Source organism: Periplaneta americana, chromosome 16 (assembly GCF_040183065.1).
Source record: "Periplaneta americana isolate PAMFEO1 chromosome 16, P.americana_PAMFEO1_priV1, whole genome shotgun sequence".
Classification (NCBI taxonomy): domain Eukaryota; kingdom Metazoa; phylum Arthropoda; class Insecta; order Blattodea; family Blattidae; genus Periplaneta; species Periplaneta americana.
In genome coordinates this window covers 13,736,225-13,756,929 of record NC_091132.1, presented here as the reverse complement: position 1 = coordinate 13,756,929, position 20,705 = coordinate 13,736,225, and the positions used below count along the sequence as shown (strand labels likewise).

The following is a 20,705-nucleotide window of genomic DNA, read 5'->3' as shown; positions in this document are numbered from 1 at the left end:
CCTAATTTTTTGCTATACCAAAATTCTTTCCCCATTTCTCGTTGAAAGTAAAGATTTACAAACCCATAAATCAGAAGAGTTAGTAACAACACTATGATTAAGTACATAACTGTTCTAAATCTCATCTCTGTTCCTTTATTTTTGTCTCTTATTGTCATGCAATGGATTACGGATTCATGGGAAACTGAAGAAATAAAGTTAACATCATGCAATGCAATTCAAAACCAAGAGCCAACAAATTGTAACAATATTTATTTTACCTAGGATCTATAAAGTTTGAAGCTTGGTCATTATGTACTGTAGTTTTTCCAGTAGGTTTTATTTACAAAGTTCTGTAGGAGAATGCTGACACTTGATCAACTTCAGAAGTGTATGACTAATTAAACAATTCAATTATATTTGTACTAAAACTATTCAAAGTCCCCTTGATTAATCAAAATATTTCACAATTTTTTGAGGTATATGTAGAAACTGGATTCAATACAAGTAACATGAATCGAGTTTCTAAAAGGATTCCCTTCTTTGTTAGGTATTTGTTTTCTATTAAGGATATTTTGGCCTCGTTCATTCTCTTCATGTTCCAATTTCGAAATAAAATGGTACAAATGTATTTAGCTAATAAATAATATATATATAAAAAAAGTTGTGAATGTGCAAAACATGTTAATACCACAACGTGTTGACTGCTTGCACAATACTAGCACACTCCTCCAATCAAAACAATTACAATTCCATCACTACAATCCAACAAAACGAATACTGTTTTAGTACGAGAAAAACGTAAATGTTTAGTAAAAAAAGGAAGTATAATTTTTTAACCCTCGTCATAAGGAGTAACTTTCAGGTAACTATGTTCTTAAATTTTTGGTGTATTCACAAAATCCTTACAGCAGTATTGTTAGAGTGACATTCTAGACTGTTCCTGAGCCCTATTTCACTAAAGCACAAATTACAAATTTACAGGAAGTAGATGCTATAGATACAAATTACAGTAAAACATTTTTCACAAAACTTTCGAAAATATTCCTGTAATTGTAATAGTGATTAAATTGTATAAAATGTAGGCCATGAGTGATTTACATAACAGGCTTTTGTTTATATAATGTAGGTCATGCATTTTCTAAAAGTCATTGTTGAACTTAATATCAGTAACAAATGAATGTGAAACAGAAGAGCATGTCACTAGAACACTACAACTAAATAAATGATGTACCTATTAATAAGAATTGTTTGATGGGAGTATAAGGGTACAGTACCTCAGTTATTCATAGATTTCGAAAAGGCATATGACTCGGTTAAGAGAGAAGTTTTATATAACATTATTAATGAATTTGGTATTCCCAAGAAATTAGTTAGATCAATTAAAATGTGTCTCAGTAAAACTAACAGCAGAATCCGCATAGGCCAGTTTCTGTCTGATGCTTTTCCAATTCACTGTGGCCTAAAACAAGGAGATGCACTATCACCTTTACTTTTTAACTTAGCTCTAGAATATGCCACTAGGAAAGTTTAGGATAACAGACAGGGTTTAGAATTGAATGGGTTACATCAGCTTCTTGTATATGAAGATGACGTGACTACGTAAGGAGAAAATCCACAAACAATTAAGGAAAACACGGAAATTTTATTGGAGCAAGTAAGGCGATAGGTTTGGAAGTAAACCTCGAAAAGACGAAGTATTTTATTATGTCTCATGACCAAAATATTCTACGTAATGGAAATATAAAAATTGGAGATTTATCTTCTGAAGAGGTGGAAAAATTCAGATATCTTAGAGCAACAGTAACAAATATAAATGACACTTGGGAGGAAATTAAACACAGAATAAATATGGGAAATGCGTGTTATTATTCGGTTGAGAAGCTTTTGTCATCTAGTCTGCTGTAAAAAAATCTGAAAGTTAGAATTCATAAAACAGTTATATTACCGGTTGTTCTGTATGGTTGTGAAACTTGGACTCTAACTTCGAGAGAGGAACAGAGATTAAGGTTCTTAGGAAAATATTTGGGGCTAAGAGGGATGAAGTTACAGGAGAATGGAGAAAGTTACACAACGCAGAACTGCACGCATTGTATTCTTCACCTGACATAATTAGGAACATTAAATCCAAACATTTGAGATGGGAAGGGCATGTAGCACGTATGGGCGAATACAGAAATGCATATAAAGTGTTAGTTGGGAGGCCGGAGAGAGAAAGACCTTTGGGGAGGCAGACATAGATGGAAGGATATTAAAATGGATTTGAGGGAGGTGGGATATGATGACAGAGACTGGATTAATCTTGCTCAGTATAGGGACCAATGGCGGGCTTATGTGAGGGTGGCAATGAACCTGTAGGTTACTTAAAAGCCATTTGTAAGTAAGTATAGATTTTTTTGTCATTTATACATCTCCTATTGTCTTCAAATTTATCAGTGTAGTAATATGAAATGTAAATTGATCTTTTTATATGCCTGTATATGTATTTTTATACTTGAGTACGGTAAGAATTTGTACAAAATTTGTAAATTTGTAACATAGAATTTGTAAAATTGAAAACAAATGACAATTGAATTTGTAGCATCAGGCCTGGAACCTGTTATTCTCTACTTCACTTACAAATTTACAACAGCATTTTCGTGAAATGCAAACATTTGTAAATACAGTGATTTGTAACTTTTTTTTCTCCTGTAATTTGTAATTTGTACCTTCGTGAAATAAGAGTCTGGTGTCATAGTGTCAAATGCTATAAATACTGCCTAAAACAGGATGACCTACCTTTCACCTCCTGCTTCTGCAGTTCTCATTGTATCCGGAAGTGATGTGTGTTTAAAAATTGGACGTATTCCAATGTTCAGACTTACTCGTGCACATATACTTGCAATTATGACATCAAAAAGGAAGAACATAGATTTGAACACCAAATTCCAAATAATACTTCTTTGTGAGTTAGTGAAATTGGCAGGATATATTATTTAACATCATCCACGTTGTTGTCCACTCTCAAAAACAAATAACCCATACAAACTGAGCCATTGTGCTAAACTACAAGAGGACGGTACCAAACACAAACATCAAGACTGCTGCTAAATTTTCCTTTTACAGTTATATGTTACAGAGGTGCCAACTATTATGGGTTGTCCGTAATTATTATGGATTCCCCTCCCTCATTACAGAATTACGGTCAAAGGGAAAATCATTTTCATTCTTCAATACACTTTTTTAACACTTATATAATCACTGATTAACTGAGTGGTCAACACACCCCACCACAACAAGAAACCGTCCACACCTGTCAAGTAATGGTTAGCGCATCTGGCCGAGAAACCAGGTGGCCCGGGTTCGATTCCCGGTCAGGGCAAGTTACCTGATTGAGGTTTTTTCCGGGATCTTCCCTCAACCCAATATGAGCAAATGCTGGGTAACTTTCGGTGCTGGACCCCAGAATCATTTCACTGGCATTATCATCTTCATTTCATTCAGACTCTAAATAACCTAAGATGTTGATAAAGCATCGAAAATAACCCACTTGAAAAAAAAAAAAAAAAAAAAAAAAAACCGAAAAAATAATGTTGGAACTCACTAGGATTCAGAGGATGACGCAAACTACATCGAAACTAGTCAATCAGGTAACATAACATCAAAATTTATAACGTTAATGCTGTGAAGACGTTATTTATTTCTTCAAACGACTTAACAGTTCATCAGGGAAAATTGTTATAGAAAAATAATATTATGGGAAAAAATCATATATAATAAAATGCTTCTTATCTGGCACCCAAATAACTGGCAATACCAAAACAACAGCACTTTCGGCTAGGCCAAAGAAAAAAAAAATAGTCATTCATGCGAAAGGGAAGAGTCAGACAAAGATGTGAGTGGTTTTCATGGATCGCACATGCCACGTATCGTGTTTACTCTTTACATTGTTCACGCGTTAAAACACAGACAAAAAAAAATCCGTTATGTCCCTGGAGTATATTGGGTAGCATTGGTAAGGTGTCATGCTTCATGTGTTAGTCAAAACCACGTGTTTTGTAGCGTGTGCTCCTGTGATTTTTCTATAGCCCATGATGGCAGAAACGATTATAGAAGTCACATTGATTCAAAGAAGCGTGAAATATATGGACAAGTGAAATTGGAAAACAAGCGCATTTCTTCATTCTTTGTTAATAATCAAGAGGATGAATTTCTTAAGCATTCAAAAGTTTGGATATTTCACACACAAAAAATGTTTCATATTCGTATTGTCGTCTTCCTAACAAGTATTAGGCCGAGTGGCCTGTTACGGTCTCAAACTAGAATTTTCAGTCCATCTCTTCTTCGGACGGCCTAGAGATCTTTTGCCATGCGGATGGTAATGAAACAGTGCTTTTGGAATTCTGCATCGATCCATTCTTTCGAGATGACCCTTCCACTGAAGTTGATATTTGCTGATGAACTGCATAATGGGTTCTATTTGAAGTTCTTGCATTATGTCCTCATTTTTTTATGATCCCAGCGAGTATATCCAGCTGTTGCTCTCATGAACCTCATCTCACTTGCTGTTATTCTACTGACATCTTTATTCTTCACAGTCCACACTTCACCACCATGCAGAGGAAATGCAATTGTACCTCTCTGGGCTAGCAACCCATTGAGCGTCATTTTCACATTGCTTTCAAGTCTCAACAGAAGCCTCGGATGACAAAGATGAATTATATTCATATCGTGAATATTTTATTCAAAGATATAAAGATTTGCTGAAAGGAAGTGAACAAGACAAGCTTGACAAAGAATTTGTAAATTACTAATGTGATAATTTTTCCTGAAAACATTGCAAATGGACATAAATAGATATAAATTGTGGCAAAACTGCTGATCTTAGAAATGAATGTGGACAAGTACAATATGAAACATTATGTAAAATTAAAGAATAAAACAGAATTCAGGCCTGTGTTAAGCACATCAATACTAGAATCACTTCTGGACCAGAAAATCACGATATCAGAAGTATGTTTCAAGAAGAGTTTTGCAGAAAAACAGCTCTTAGATGTAAAAAAAAAAAAAGCAATAAAGAATGTTTTATGGCTGAAGAACTGACAGGTAGTGTGTAATTATATACAATATGGTTCAGATCTGACTTTTTCGAAAAGCAAGGGGGAGGGGTTTACGGATACGGATAACCCACTTCAAAGGTTGGCACCTCTGTTACTAATACTCGATATAACGAGGTTTTCCTGAATAATACGAGGTCTCACTATAGTGGAGCTTAACTGTAATACTTCAAACACATTTTGCGCAACAAGCAGAAGTTCATTTTTATGGTTATGTGCTTGTCTGACTGGAATGCAACGTCAAACTATAATATTGCAATTATACGAGAATCTCTGACTTGACACTAACTAAAATGTTCCACGTAGGTTGATGGAGGGGTGCACTTCGTTTTACAGATTTACACATCCATGTAGGAAAGTATTTTTAAAAAACTGTAATAGTGGACTGTTTTATGGAAGCATAAAATGTAGATTATCAACAATGCTAATAATTATATTGCTTCTGTTGCAACAATTAATACATTATAAGAACTATGTGCTTAATCATAAAACATATTTACTATTTTATATATATTTATAATCTTTCTCTTCATATATCTTTGAATTGAATATCCTGCAAGGATATATCCAAATACAAAAGCACATTCCATTCTCATGAATTTCCACCTGGATATAATATATGCTGCCCATCATTTGGGATCATTTAATCTGTATTCGTTTGGTGCATTTATATTGCAAACTTAGCACGATGAACCAAAATCATGGGCACTGTGGAGCACAGTATAAAGAGATAGTGGCATTACACAGGGCTCCACAAATATTGGATGCCAGATTGTTACTGCACCTTAAAAATTATCTTGTGGCACCTAATTTTTGAGCAATGTTGTATCCATAAAGTACACTGACTTCCAAAATAATTATCCATACTAACACTTAAAAATTTAGGGATGGCTTCAAACTCTGGACCAAATTTGTTGAGGCCTGTAACTGTAAATTGTGCACAAAAACAATCTCGTAAGTATACAAGATTTTCATGTCAAAACTTTACTCTTAAATTACTGTGGTGTACTTAACATACATATACAGTATATATATATACATACATACATATCTGACAATTTTCATTTAAAATTTTCTACATTGCACAAAAATAATTTCCATTTGCCTTTAAAAGAATGTAATAAAATTGACATAAACCACTGAATCCCTGTGTACTCAACTGACTTCCAGGTCTATTTAACTGGTACTTTAGACATGGTTTACTTCGTACAGATATCCAATAACTGAGCCAATGTTAATACAAACACAACAATAGAAGGCCAAAACTGTTCTCGTAAGAATGTACCAAGCTTACTTCAAACTGCAACATGTTATTCTGGGGAAGGGGGCTACATAAGTAAAAGCACTTCTCAGCAGAAAATCGGCCCTTAGTTCTGCTATATTTCATAGAAACTAGTGAATTTCACCGAACATTTCCTAACATTTTTTTATATATTAATGTTGCACAGTGACTGTTTCAAACATCATATACACAAAACAGCATTTAATTGTGCAAAACTAATTTATGGCGAGCAAACTGGAAGCCACATCACAGAATGGGGGTCAGGGATGATATAATTCAGGGATTATTATAAACAGTGCTACGGAGAATCAGCCCAAACACTTCATGACTTAAAAAAATGCATTAGCATCTTAATTTCAACAGCAAACTATAATCTTTTTAGATAAAACTGTTCGAATTCATAAAATACTGGTAGAATGCGAAGGGCAATATCTTATAACATTTTTCAAGTCATTAGAAATTTGATGCAGGCAATTTATGCTTTTGAAAACTATACCAGAATGAATGTTCCCTTCCAACGCTAGATATGAAAGATTTAGAAATGCCTTAAAACAGGATTTTCATTACACAGTTAATATCAACAATTCACTTTCAGAAAAAAAGGACGATTATACAAATACATTCTGGAGCTTAAGTAATCTAAATTATTATAAAAGTTATGCACTGTAATAAAGGCTTTACAATAATTTATACTTTACAAAAACTAAGCATAAAAGAATTCAAATTAAAACAGGTGTCATGTAGTTACCTATCACATCATGCTGAACTGCTCGCTGTTCCACCAAGGGACTACCTTTGTATTTAACGGCCATAATCATTTGATCAACAGCAAAAACTCTTGTGGTACCTTGAAAGGATTTAGACCATATGTTTTATAATAAATTTACAACATCAATGCACCACTATATTCGTCCCATTTGATGAATCTGCCCAGACACAATACTATAGAATGCATGGAGCACCTCAAGAGGAACGCTGGGAAAACATGAGAGGCACTCTTGTACTCTTCGAGCACTCAAATACAGCCGTGGTACACAGATCACGATACTCGCATCTTACATGGAGAGTCTGATATGGTTCAAATCATGTGATAATGCTGTTCACTTTGTTGTATAGGCCCTTTACTGTCCTGTCAGAGTCAAGGCTTACCTGAACACAGATTTAAATTGTCAATACTGACATAAGAATTCAAACAGGACCATTGGGAGTTGCGCCTAGACAAGACTGACTTGAACTTGCTTCACTCTGCTTGGATCTGAAATCACATCAGTGTAACACTAGAAAAGCAATTTTCAACAATTCTATACAGCAAACTTGAATATCTGGACAAACATGCATAGATTAACTGTGTGTATCCAATGTCTATCCACTTCACTTACATAGATGCTGACTGACTGTTATCTACAGGTTCAGTTGTGCTCTTGGCTGCTTCTTGTACTGGACCATTCTCTTTTGACACCGGCTCAGTCTCACGCTGCTGTGATGATGACAGTACTTCACCTTGACCACTGCTACTTGCCATCAAACCCTGTGCTGATAAGAACCTGTATACAAGATAAAGCTGTGATTCACAAACATGTGGGACTGTGGAGATGGGTATTGTAATCCCTGAAAACAATTAAAAAAAAAAAAAAAAGGGATGCAAAGGTAATACATACATTTAATGACCATTCAGTTTTCATGAGTAAATAAAATCATTCACTATACACTCAAACAAGAAGAGTAATTTTCGTTTTCTGGATTATACACAAAGAAAATTCCGCTAAACTGGAGAATTCCCACGATATCTTTGTACCGTGCCGTTACGTTTAGCACCAAATTTAAGTAAATACACAATCTTGCCAACATAAGAACACGACGTTGGTGTGTGGCATCGTTGGAGGGAGAAATTTGTTTCTTTTCTCTCTCTACCTCCTTCGTTCTGAACATTACTGAGAGATAGCACCACTGTTAGCTACAAGATATATTTGCGCAAATATATTGAAGTAGATTACGTGACCTATTATATGACTTAGATGAGAGTCTCGAGACAAAATAGTTTTGCTATATTTCTTTTTTTATTAAATGTTAAGCACAGGAACGCCATTTCGTAATTTTATTTAAGAAACAAGCCAAACAAATTATCTTTACATCAAAAAGGGATGCTCCCTGGACCAAATTATCGTATTTTATAATTGTTTGAATGCAACAGAAGCCAGAAGTCTTGCACTTGACTAATGCAGTGAATTATTTAAGAATATAGTCGCGAATTTTACTACCACCATTTCGATTGTGTTTTGTTTGGCACGGCTCGGTACGGCCTGGTGACTAGTGGCCAGCGAGTAACGTCGACTATCGACATTGCTCTGCCGTGGGTATTATCCAGTTGTTCCGAAAATTCTTCATAATTCCAAAAGTAAGGCTTTTATTTCACTTATAATTTTCGTAAATTTGCGCAATGAAATCTTATACAGTAAAACCTGTTCAAGACGGAAGTGACATGGTCCTAATATTTTTATTTGTATAAATGAAAAACAAAATGGCATGCCGCAAATTGCAGGAAGTACAAAATATTCTGTTTAACACTACAGACATTAAATCAGTTTTCTGTTGCTTATTGGGATAAATCGCAATATAGCGAACGCCAGTAGGGGAAGTTATCCCCATCCACATGAAATGTGCATTCGACACAACACTCGCCTATCACGTAGAGTGTCTGGTGAGCTAGTAGGGTAAAAGTGGAAAGGGGTCGTGGGCAGAGCTTAGCGTTTGCTGTATTACGATTTTACCGCTTATTACATTGGTGAATCATCTTGATGAAAATGTCATTTTCTGTACAAATTTTATTGTAACTCATTAAACACTATTAAAGTTTACTAACCACACAAAATCAACACTATACTATAATACTATACTGTATATCACTGCACATTATTAATTTAATTCAACTAGGAGCCTCCATTCTATTCTATTGAATTCTATCTTATCAAATTTCTTTGTCAGTTCAAGAGTTTGCTTTGCAGAATATGTCCAGAAATTGGTTCTGCCCAGCTACGACAGTATACAGGTGTGAAGCATTGAACATCTTTGAAGGAACTTGTCAGGGTTGTCAACAGGGTAATAAAATTTGATCACCAGGCCAAAATACCCTCGTACCCTCTAAAATTTTGCAAAAGAAAACTTGTCTTATCTTAGCAACCTACATATTTCGTACATTTCTTGAAAGCACATACTGTTTCAAAATATAGTTTACATTAAAGCAGTTTGTCCAAAATATTATTTCCATTTTGAACAGTATCAGACAGTTTCTGTTTCCGTGTTGGACACTTTCTATTTTATGCAGGAAAAATTACACTTAATACATACGAATTTCGCTGGGACCAATAAATTATTCCGAAACAGATGGCATTCTGGATTTTTCAGGTTCCAATTTGAACAGGTATCACTTATTTTCATATTTACGAAAATTCGTAGGCATCATTCACTATCATATTTATAAAAATATTTACCAAATACATGCATTATTAATTGTTTGTTTTTATTACTTGCACATTTATCCACTCAGGATTGAAAATGTAGGCTTTGTCATGTGGCAACTTACAACGATTTAAGCAGCTGTTTGTTCAATAAACGTGTTTTTTAATAATAATAATAATAATAATAATAATAATAATAATAATAATAATAATAATAATAATAATAATAAGTTAATTTTCATACAAATATTTTAGGACAAAAATTACACGGCAGAAGAAATTACATGAGTAAAGCAGCAGTAAAAATCATTGTAGAATTAAATTGAAACGCAATGTTTATTACCTATAATTATCTATAAGCAGCTGTTGATGATCCTCTCCTATAGAAGCACTAGGGTTTGCATTATCATCTGATCCCAGATCAGGCCTGTAAGTTGAAAAATTAACTGTTAAAATCAATTGCTATTACTTAGATAGGCCTACTTAGTATCAGATAGTTATTTACTATACATACATTTGGTTTACGCCATCGCAAAGAGAATTTCTTGAAGTTTAATCCATATCCTGGTCGCGCGCGCGCACGCACGCATGCACGCACACACACACACACACACGATTGGGTTAGCATTTACCACTATACTGCATTCTTCTAGTAATTTCATGTTGTATCTTACCATCATTATTCATTTCATTTCGCAAATAGATGAAATTTCTTACTATTTCTCTAAATATTTTCAACTTAATTTAATTCTGACTTTGATTTTGATATTCTTGCTATTTCCATTGTTACAGTTTTTCTTCGTTTATTTTTAATCCATATTCATTTATTACACTATTTCAATTTATCGATCTCATTTCTAATTCTTGTTCATTTCCTCCCCAAATCATTACAACATCAGCATAGAACAGTGTTTTTGTATTGACTATATAATTTTCTCCTAATACTTTATTCAGTATCTGGTTCATAACAATATTAAAAAGGATAGGTGATAAGACACTTCCTTGCAGTATCCCATTCGAGAACGGAACACTTGGAATTTTAAAACGCATTTTCCTTAAAAATAAAACTACTTTCACAGGACTTGAGTAATGGGCTATGCTGTACTGCTGTATGCTTCATATTGTTTGGTGCAATCGCATCACAATAAACAAAAACACTCAAGAACATAAACAAGTGAAAATAAAGAATCTTTCCATTATAAACAACTGATTTCCACTGACTACTCTCTTTTCTCATTACCATTATATCAAAGATTATTTTAAGTTATTAATTGCTTCCTTCTTCTCATTTTCATGAAGAATAATGTGGTGCCATCCAAATAGCATTATTAAGTTATATACTGTACAAAATCTTAGAACCTCTTTGTACGAAAACTTTAATTAAAAATTGAAGAGTCCACTGCAAGAATGATGGATGTCATTTGGAATACATTTTGCAGGAGAAGCGATTGAAAGTTTGAAATGCTTAGTGCTCAAAGCTTAACTGTGATTTTCCGATCATTACTGCACAATGACTATCAGTGTTAATGCCATGTAACTCTCTATGTACATTCTATATGTCTTAAGCTATGCATTGACAGTCTTGGTTCATTTTCGACAAGAAAGTGACATCCATCATTCTTGCAGTGGACTCAATTATTTTTGTTTTTATTTTGAAGCAAAAGCAAGGTTAAACTGAAATATTCTTTATGACGAGGAGAGAGAGAAATATTATTTACCATGAGTGACTAACAAGGAAATTTCAAGCTGTCAATATCTATTTTCCCACGTAATTCCCTGGCCCATATTTGGAGTGCACCATGAAAAGGAGAAGAAAAGAGAGAGCACTTTCTTAAGCAAGTAAAATTTCAGGAGAAACTAACTAACCCCTTTTCAGGCATATTCTTTTCTTGAGTTTTAATCTCTGAGGTAAGCTTGGAGTCCTGGTCAGGGGGCCCGCCAGCAGACCCCGTCTCAGTACTGCTACCTGTTTCAGGAACTACTGTCTTGCTAGAAGCTGCAACACAGTGAAGCAGATAGCTGCTGTACTCACTTATAGTAGGAATTTGTGAATACAACATCAAGTAGGAATAATCAAGGGAAGTTTGCAATAAAGCTACATTTTTATTTTTCACATATTGGAATAAACTTAAAATTTTCCTCTTCATTCATTTCCATACAGTAGCAGCGATAGTAACAGTGGGATAGTTCTGAAAACTCTTGTCCACCTACTAAATCCAATTTAGAAATCTGCCATACTTGATATCTGTAATAAAGTGAGTTCAATTCTCAACATACTATTGATACCAATACATGATAAAGATGTTTGATTAGGCTTCCGTGGCTGGTGTACATGGTGTGTGGATAAGCTTCAGGGCTTCTACCACGTTGTCTTGGTGTTGTCCTATGACCTATCACCGCAAGTACTCCCCCCATCGAGACTACTATATATATACCAGCTCGCAGACTATTTCCTTATCCAACAACTGCTCTGAAGATGACCACAACACAGCGGTCGAAACGTCAGCCACCAACACCAAGACAACGCGGTAGAAGCCCTGAAGCTTATCCACACACCACATGATAAAGATGTTTGTCATTAATCATTTGCACTCCAACAAATAATAATAATAATAATAATAATAATAATAATAATAATAATAAAAAGGTAAAAGGTAAAAAGGTAAAGGTATCCCCGTAACATGCCATGAAGACATTTGGGGAGCATGGAGGTAGAGCTTCATGCTTTCCATGGCCTCGGTACTAGAATGAGATGGTGTGGTTGGTACCACGCTCTGACCGCCTTTTATCCCCGGGGAAAGACCCGGTACTCAATTTCATAGGAGGCTGAGTGAACCTCGGAGCCGTTCTGAAAGTTTGGCAACGAGAAAAAATCCTGTCACCACCTGGGATCGAACCCCGGACCTTTCAGTCCGTAGCCAGCTGCTCTACCAACTGAGCTACCCGGCCGCCAATAATAATAATAATAATAATAATAATAATAATAATAATAATAATAATAATAATAATACTGCAGCAGAATTCAAATATCTTGGAGCAACAGTAACATATATAAATGACACTCAAGAGGAAATTAAATGCAGAATAAATATGGGAAATGCTTGCTATGATTCAGTTAGTAAACTTTTGTCATCCAGTCTGCTTAAAAAAAAAAAAAAAACTGAAAGTTAGAATTTATAAAACAGTTATATTACCAGTTGTTCTGTATGGATGTGAAACTTTGACTCTCACTTTGAGAGAGGAACAGAGGTTAAGAGTGTTCGAGAATAAGGTGCTTAGGAAAATATTTGGTGCTAAAGCCTGTGTGATGAATCTTGTCTCACTGTGGAAAGAGAGAGAAAGGAGATATGTCTTACTTCGTCTGTATTGTTATGGCGATGGGGGAGTGGAAGTGATGCCGTCCATACATCCAGTGGCGGAAAGGACTAGTTGATACATTCTGTAGTGCAAAATAAAATAACAAAATATCTCTCTTCGTACTGTGTAGTTCCATCACTGAGCTTGTCTTTCAAGAAACTGAATTCCGGCAGCCTGTACAATAACAAGGTTTTGAAAGGAATCCTGAAAATTTACAACCCTCCTATAATCTCCACCCTCATTTGAAGGGACTTGGTTTTATTGCTACTGAGACAAGATAAACCAAAGCAGGTATAAGAGGGATGAAGTTACAGGAGAATGAAGTTACACAACACGAAACTGCAAACATTGTATTCTTCACTTGACATAATTAGAAACATTAAATCCAGATATTTGAGATGGGCAGGGCATGTAGCACATACAGGTGAATCCAGAAATGCATATAGAGTGTTAGTTGGAAGACCTGAGGGAAAAAGACCTTTGAGGAGGCCGAGACATAGATGGGAGAACTGAATTAATCTTGCTTATGATAGGGACCGATGACAGGCTTATGTGAGGATGGCAATGAACCTCATGTTCTTTAAAAGCCATTCGTAAGTACAGAAATTAAACGTATTTAGAAAACAGAGACAATACATATTCACCAAAAGATAACGTAATTAAATTGCAGATGAAAGGCATCACTTTGTAAAGAAATTGAACAGAAAACTTAGTTGGAGTGTGACTTTAAATTCTGTAGAAAAACACGTGATTATCTTTCAAGATTTTTTTTCTTTTCTGGAAACCAGCAATAAATTATACAGTTACTAAAATTCCTAATCTAGTACAAACAGGCTTTCAAACTTACATTCTGCCAGTGATGTAGAGTTTGTTACGTTGCTTTCTGTCTTTTCTGTTTCTTGGTGACTACTCTTGCAATTGCTTGTACTAATGTTGCTAGAAATGTCTGTAACACCAGCTGCTCCAAAGTTTGCTTCAAAATCAGCAAACCCAGCTGAATCAAAGTCTGCCCATCCTCCCTCATCAGGCGCTGTGGGTCCTAATGCTGGGGTAGGCTCGCTGTTGTTGCCCCATGGATTACTTGCATCTACTGCTATAGGGGCTACTGCACCTTCACTTGAAAGATCGGCTGCTGCCCAAGCTGTAAAGATAAAATCATATGTTACTCCTCATATTTTTACGTATTTAGTTCACTCACATATTGGTGAGAAGCAGAAGATACCTTACAGAATCACTGATTTTAACACTTCTGTTTAAGGCTACGGTTTGTTTACGGCGATCATCGCTGGGCGCACATCGCCAGCGATTGTCGCCAGAGTTGCTAGCAGTTGAAATGAATGGGCACGGTTTCTTTACAGCGAAGACCGCCAGCGCAGTTCGTTGGACGCAACGCAGATCGCTGGAGGTTGCTTCTGAAGCAAATTCAGGACGCACATCGCCGCATTCGTGTTCAATAATCGATATTTAGACAAGGTCATGTTGTAATATCGAATATCTAATCTGTACACGTTAACCACGTCTACGTTTTGGCTGCAAAACAAATCAAGACTTTTGTAATTTTTCGCGGTCTGAAGACGAAATTATTATTGAATATGTGTCACAATATAATGCTCTTTTTAATATGAGCTTGTGAATTAATAAACAAATTAAACAATAAACCCTTACATTACATATTACATTTTTATCACGCCCAAGCCCCAGAGAATTTCGTTCAGTGTTGGGTAAGGGGGAAATTCTCTCTTCTATAAGTTTTCTGTGACTAGGCCTACCTAAGTACTTACGCGGTATTCTGAAATATAGCGGTTTTTTTTTTTTGTAGAGATGTAGTTGATTGTATATACAAGGCATAATAAAAGCCCACACGAACCAAACCTAACCTATCACATGTTCGTACATGTAAAGTGTATAAGCGAATTACGAAGGGAACTACCTCAGCGCTGGTTTAGCCAATTTTTTTTTTAATTATTGTTTGGAATACACCATGTAATGTAATACAGTATCATAATAATAATAATAATAATAATAATAATAATAATAATAATAATCAGTTCATAACCTGAGTTACTGCCAATCTTTCAACTGGAGTTACAGGGGTCTTGACAAAATTTGTAGGTAATTTGACATTGTCATTTTCAATTAAACTCAAAACATAATCAAACTGGTCAGGTGAGAGTCTGAAATATTCCTTAAATTTTGTAGCGTTTTTATAAAGATGTCTCATTATCAATGTGTTAAAACAGAATTCTGTAAACCTATTCCTGAATATTTCATTAGTCTGTAGCTTGTTCCTTTTATAATACGCATGCGAGATTTTGATATCATCATCTCCCTCTTCTAGAATAAATAGCAACTTCATTATCTTGGATTTATTCATTATCATTTTTAGGTTATGTCCGTGGCCTACATTAATTTACTTGACCATATGTAGTAGATGAAGGAATAAACAAATGAGAATCTACAGCGATGTGCGTCAATAAAGAAACCACTTCTCGGCGATCATCGCCAGCGTTTATAATCGCCGGCGATGTGCGTCCGACGATGATCGCCATAAACAAACCGTACCTTAAGACCGAAGTTATGATATAGGGGAGTAGTGGGTACAGTGAGACATAAAATATTAAGACATGTATGCAAGTGATAATTCAAGTATTTTTAAAATCAAGTGCAATAGAAATAGACATTAAAACATGGAGTACAATAATACATAAACAAAAATGTTAATAGATAAAAGACATAATATAAAATACGTGTTTGTCAAAAAAAAATGCAAATGTCTCACGGTTCCCATTAAGGAGGGTACAGTGAGACACCACAGTGTCTATTAACGGACATTGAAATGATTTACATTTATTTCAAAAGAAAGGAAAGCTTGCTGTCTCTTTATCTTGACATGTTCTGTAGGCTTATTTAGAATCATTTTGATGTCAGACTTTGAAACCATTGAAACATCTGGAACATTTGGAAAAGTGAATTTTCCATGACATTTCAAACTTTTGCGAAAAAAATGAAATGAAGTTTTGGTGACAACAAAGCTTATAATTATAAGAATTTAATTTAATTCTTTATTATTTTTTAACGTTTTCTTAAATTTTGTGAATAATTTTTTATTTATGAAACCATTAAAATGTAATGTATCCATTATTTTAAGCTATAGTTCCTAAATTAGTTACTAGTATGTTCATTTTTAATGTTAGTTACCGGTAAATGTAATATAATTAGAGTTTGTTTTTGCAAATCATTGATACAGGGGAACAGTGAGACGTCAGTGTACCCTTCAGTGGCATGTCTCACTGTTCCCTTTACGCATAGTTCATTTAAAAATGACACCATCACTTAAAAATTAAAACAAGAAAGACGAAACTTTGCCAAACATAATCCCAAATATCATAGTATTAGGTAACAAAACATTCATATTTCTATTTCATGTGTATATCAAATATAACCTTCATTAAACACAAGTCAAAATTTTACTTGTAGAGTGAAAACTTACGAATTATTTTCTCATCACTCACCTTTATAACTAAAATCAATTCGAGTATGAAAATACTGTTATTTTACTCATGCAACATACAACTCCACTGTTACCAACATCTCAACATCAAAATTTACCATCTAATAAAAAATGTCTCACTGTTCTCCCTGTCTTACTGTAATCACTTCTCCACTATTATATAATTTATTTAAAAAAAATCGTCTGCCCAGGCATCCTGGGTTGTCAAGAACACAGAATAACATTATGCATACAAGAATAATAACTGATTACAGTAAGTAGATATGTCAAATTTACGTGAACATAGAACATAAATTTTAGAAATAATATAAATTATATATATTTATTACATCACACACTAACGGAAAAAAAAAGGGAGGGGGGAACTATAATATTCAGTATAAATGGTTTTTCTGTCACAGATCTTTCAATGATTGAAGTGATTATTTTAGGAATGATGCCATGGATTCCAAATCTTTTGAGTGTTAACAATTAATTGTGGGATGGTGCCCTCAAAGTACAGCAAAATCAAACTACACAGAGCTCAAAGGTTGCCGTGTTTTTACTTGGTTATTTAACGACGCTGTATCAACTACGAGGTTACGTAATATCAAAGGGATTGGCGATAATAATAATCCGTGGCGCTACAGCCCGTGAAGAGCCTAGACCGACCAGCCGACCGCTGGCCTCACGCCCACATGCCGAAGCAGAGGTGGACGATCATCCAACCAGAATGGAGATATCGTGTGGTTAGCACGATGATCCCCTCAGCCGTTATAGCTGGTATTCACAACCGGATTTCGCTACCTATCGTAGCTCCCCAAGTGCATCACGATGCTGGGTGGGCACCGGTCCCATACACTGGCCGAAATTTCATGAGAAAATTTCTTCCCCCATGAGGACTCGAACCAGCGCACATTCCGTAATGCGAGTCCTAGGCGGGATGCCTTATACCGCGACGCCACGGCACAGGACGGATTGGTGATAACGATATGATATTTGACGAGATGAGGCTGGGGATTCACCATAGATTTGATATATTTATCTTACAGTAGGGGAAAACCTCGGAATAAAACCCAACCAGGTAATCAGCCCAAGCGGGAATCGAACCCGTGCCAGAGCACAACTCCAGACTGGGTTGCCATGTTACTGGCAGCAAAACTGATGGGTGATCTGTCATCTGCTTAGTTAAAATTTCTACCTTCTTCTCACTTCTGCCAAGGATCTCTGTTAGCTCAGATCTTAACACCAGACTGTTAAAGGACAGCTTACAAGTTCCGAGACTTGTTTGGTCCATCTTTTCTTCTCTATTTACAGAACAGAAATGATCCACTCATTTCCCAATCTTCTACAGATATTTTTCATTAGTTCAAGCTTACAACTGTCAATGTAAACTTTTAAAGAGTTAAAGAGAAATGCAAATTATGAAACAGTCATTGACAACACAGCAAAACTGGGCCAATTCTCATCATAAACAGCTGGATTACCTTTCACTGTGTAGGTATTTATAAAACAAACTAGCCGTACCTGTGCGCTCCGCTGCACCCATTAGAAATAAATATAAAGTAATTACATAATTAAAATAGGACGTTTGATCCAGGGAACATTCGTGTTTGATAGAAGGATAAATCGTTTAATATGTTACTTAATTTAAATTGTATCCAAATAATTAAAATGCGATCATTTTGGTCCAGAGACACTTATTTGGTGCAATGACAATTCCTTTAACATGTTTCTTAATTTTTATTACATGCAACCATAGTTTAATGAAGAGTGACATCATTTAGATTTAATGTGTATATTTTATTTTACTTGTTATAGGTTTCCATTGAATTATGGTAATAACTTAATTTTAACCCTTGTTTTCTACGTATTCAGTAAATGGCGCTTGGCCCACTATGGTTCTGAACCCTTCAAATAACTTATATTATATAATTTTTTTTTTATTTTTTATTTTTTATCCAATGCCACCACGTTGTCTTTCGACATTTCTGGTCTTCTCTCCTGGCCGTGGCTTAGTTGTAACCCACTTCTGAGGTTGGGGCGCCTGGAAGGCGGAATTACATTACCCCGATGATGTGATAGGATGATTATGATAATGTGGTGCCAGGAGAGGTCTTAAATCTAAACTTAACCTAAATTCCAGACCATGGACGAACACAGAAATAATCCCCTTTAAGGAAAAATTCCTGTGCTCTAACCGGGAATCATATTATATTATATTATATTATATTATATCAGGAGTTACTGTAATAACATTATAGCATTATGTCCATCTAGAGATACTACACTTTCCAATGGTGAAATAATAATTAATTATACAAATCGGTTAATTCAGCTTCCGATATTACTTCATACAAACACAGAAACATTCTCTATAGGCTATCTTTCATAGCTTTAGATTGTTGCTCTCCAAGGCCCCTTATAGACGAAGTCATTTGTTTTTTAATTCATTACACGGCCTTAGATGGCAGTTATTTCAATTTTAAAACTCATTTATCTCATTAAATATCAGTCCTATCAAAATTTTTCAAGGAATAAAACTTATCGCATATTATTTTTTAAAAAACTTTTGTTATGTAACATTTTTCACAAAAATCAATAATAAGCGAGATATTTCGATTTATTTAATTCAGGCCCCCTTATAACCCCCCTTTTAAATAATGTATTTTGAATGCCATATAGCCTAAAATCTAAGTTACAACGAACTTAATTTATATTCCAATTTTCATCGAAATCCATTCAGCCATTATCGCGTGAAAAGGTAACAAACATACATACATACATACATACATACAGACAGACAGACAGACAGACAGACAGACAAAAGTTTCAAGAAAGCGATTTTCGGTTTCAGGGTGGTTAATTATATATGTTAGGACCAATTATTTTTGGAAAATCGAAAATTACCAGAAACATTTCGGCTACAGATTTATTATTAGTATAGATTGGGCAACTGAACAGGTGAATATACAGTAGGTAAAAACGTACAATACTCACGATCTGTGGAATCCACTTCCATGTGCACTTCTTCTCTTCCTTCTGGACCAGCTCTCTCCTCCTCATCTGAACTACTGTTACCTGCTGCATCTTCTCCGTGCCATTCCCTTACAAACAAAAGCAAAGGCAATTTTAAACCTTAAGGAATCATCTGTCACTACACTTAGAAGCATAAAATCAAATCTAAATTCAACTGATTTTGAAAACAATAGACCAAAAATGAGCAGAAATCAAAACATGTGACTAGGGTTTGACAGAGTTACTATCTGCTGGAGCAAATCTATGTTTACTAGCTTTAACTCTTTCCCTGGTAGCTGGGTATCTAAATGCCACAAGTGTCCTGCCAGGCATTTTAAACAAAATTAAATCAACAAAACAAAAAACAAACAAAACTTTGCACTATAAAAAAATCAAATTAACACTAAACAAATAAATTGACGAATAAATACCTAAAACACCGAACACAGCACCTCGTTGAGTGCGTGACTTCGATAATGTTGAAATTGCTTTTGAAGCCACTGTTGTGATGTTTTGAACCACAAAAAAAATCTGTTTCATGTCACTGTCGTAAAGGTTCGAATTTTGCTATTTTTGTTATTATAATAAAATAACTTTGAAGTTCTTTCTTCCCATTAAAATAAATGATAAATTATAAACTTGAAATTTTGGCCACAAAAAAGGGTAAAAACTATACCATACATCTCTTTAATATTTTAGGAAGATGAAAACTATACTATTTACGACTCTCAATTCTTTAGGGAGGTAAATCTTACTTCCTTACCCCTGCTCCACCATTGGATATTTCAAATTACTTGTCACAATAGCTGTGTTGAAGCAAAATTAATATCTGCAAGTCTACTGATAATGTGAAATGTGTGCATTGTAAATACATGAACAGTGCATTATATAAAAGATTCAACGTACATGTAGGGTGTATGTGTGAACAAGCTACAGATAGTTCATATAGGATTGCTTGAGCTGTGTAATTTATAATAGTAACCTACTGGGAGTATTACATGCCACTGTACTTCAGCATATAAAACTGA

General features: G+C 34.9%; 1 protein-coding gene across 6 annotated transcripts in view; it reads right to left on the bottom strand.

Annotated features, from left to right (window-relative positions):
* Positions 1-226: 226 nt before the first annotated feature.
* Positions 227-20,705, bottom strand: part of fmt (phosphatase 6 regulatory subunit 1-like protein fmt) — an 80,987-nt gene continuing 60,508 nt past the window's right edge. For 4 of the 6 annotated variants that reach the window (XM_069849088.1, XM_069849087.1, XM_069849089.1 and 1 more), the window contains 6 exons: positions 19,651-19,766; positions 14,017-14,310; positions 11,679-11,808; positions 10,156-10,239; positions 7,737-7,901; positions 227-7,612 (listed from right to left, as the gene is read on the bottom strand). In XM_069849088.1, the coding sequence (XP_069705189.1) occupies positions 7,546-7,612; positions 7,737-7,901; positions 10,156-10,239; positions 11,679-11,808; positions 14,017-14,310; positions 19,651-19,766 (856 nt within the window). In that variant the 3' untranslated portion in view covers positions 227-7,545. The remainder of the gene's footprint in view (positions 7,613-7,736; positions 7,902-10,155; positions 10,240-11,678; positions 11,809-14,016; positions 14,311-19,650; positions 19,767-20,705) is intronic. The other 2 variants (XM_069849091.1, XM_069849092.1) reach the window with 1 other exon arrangement.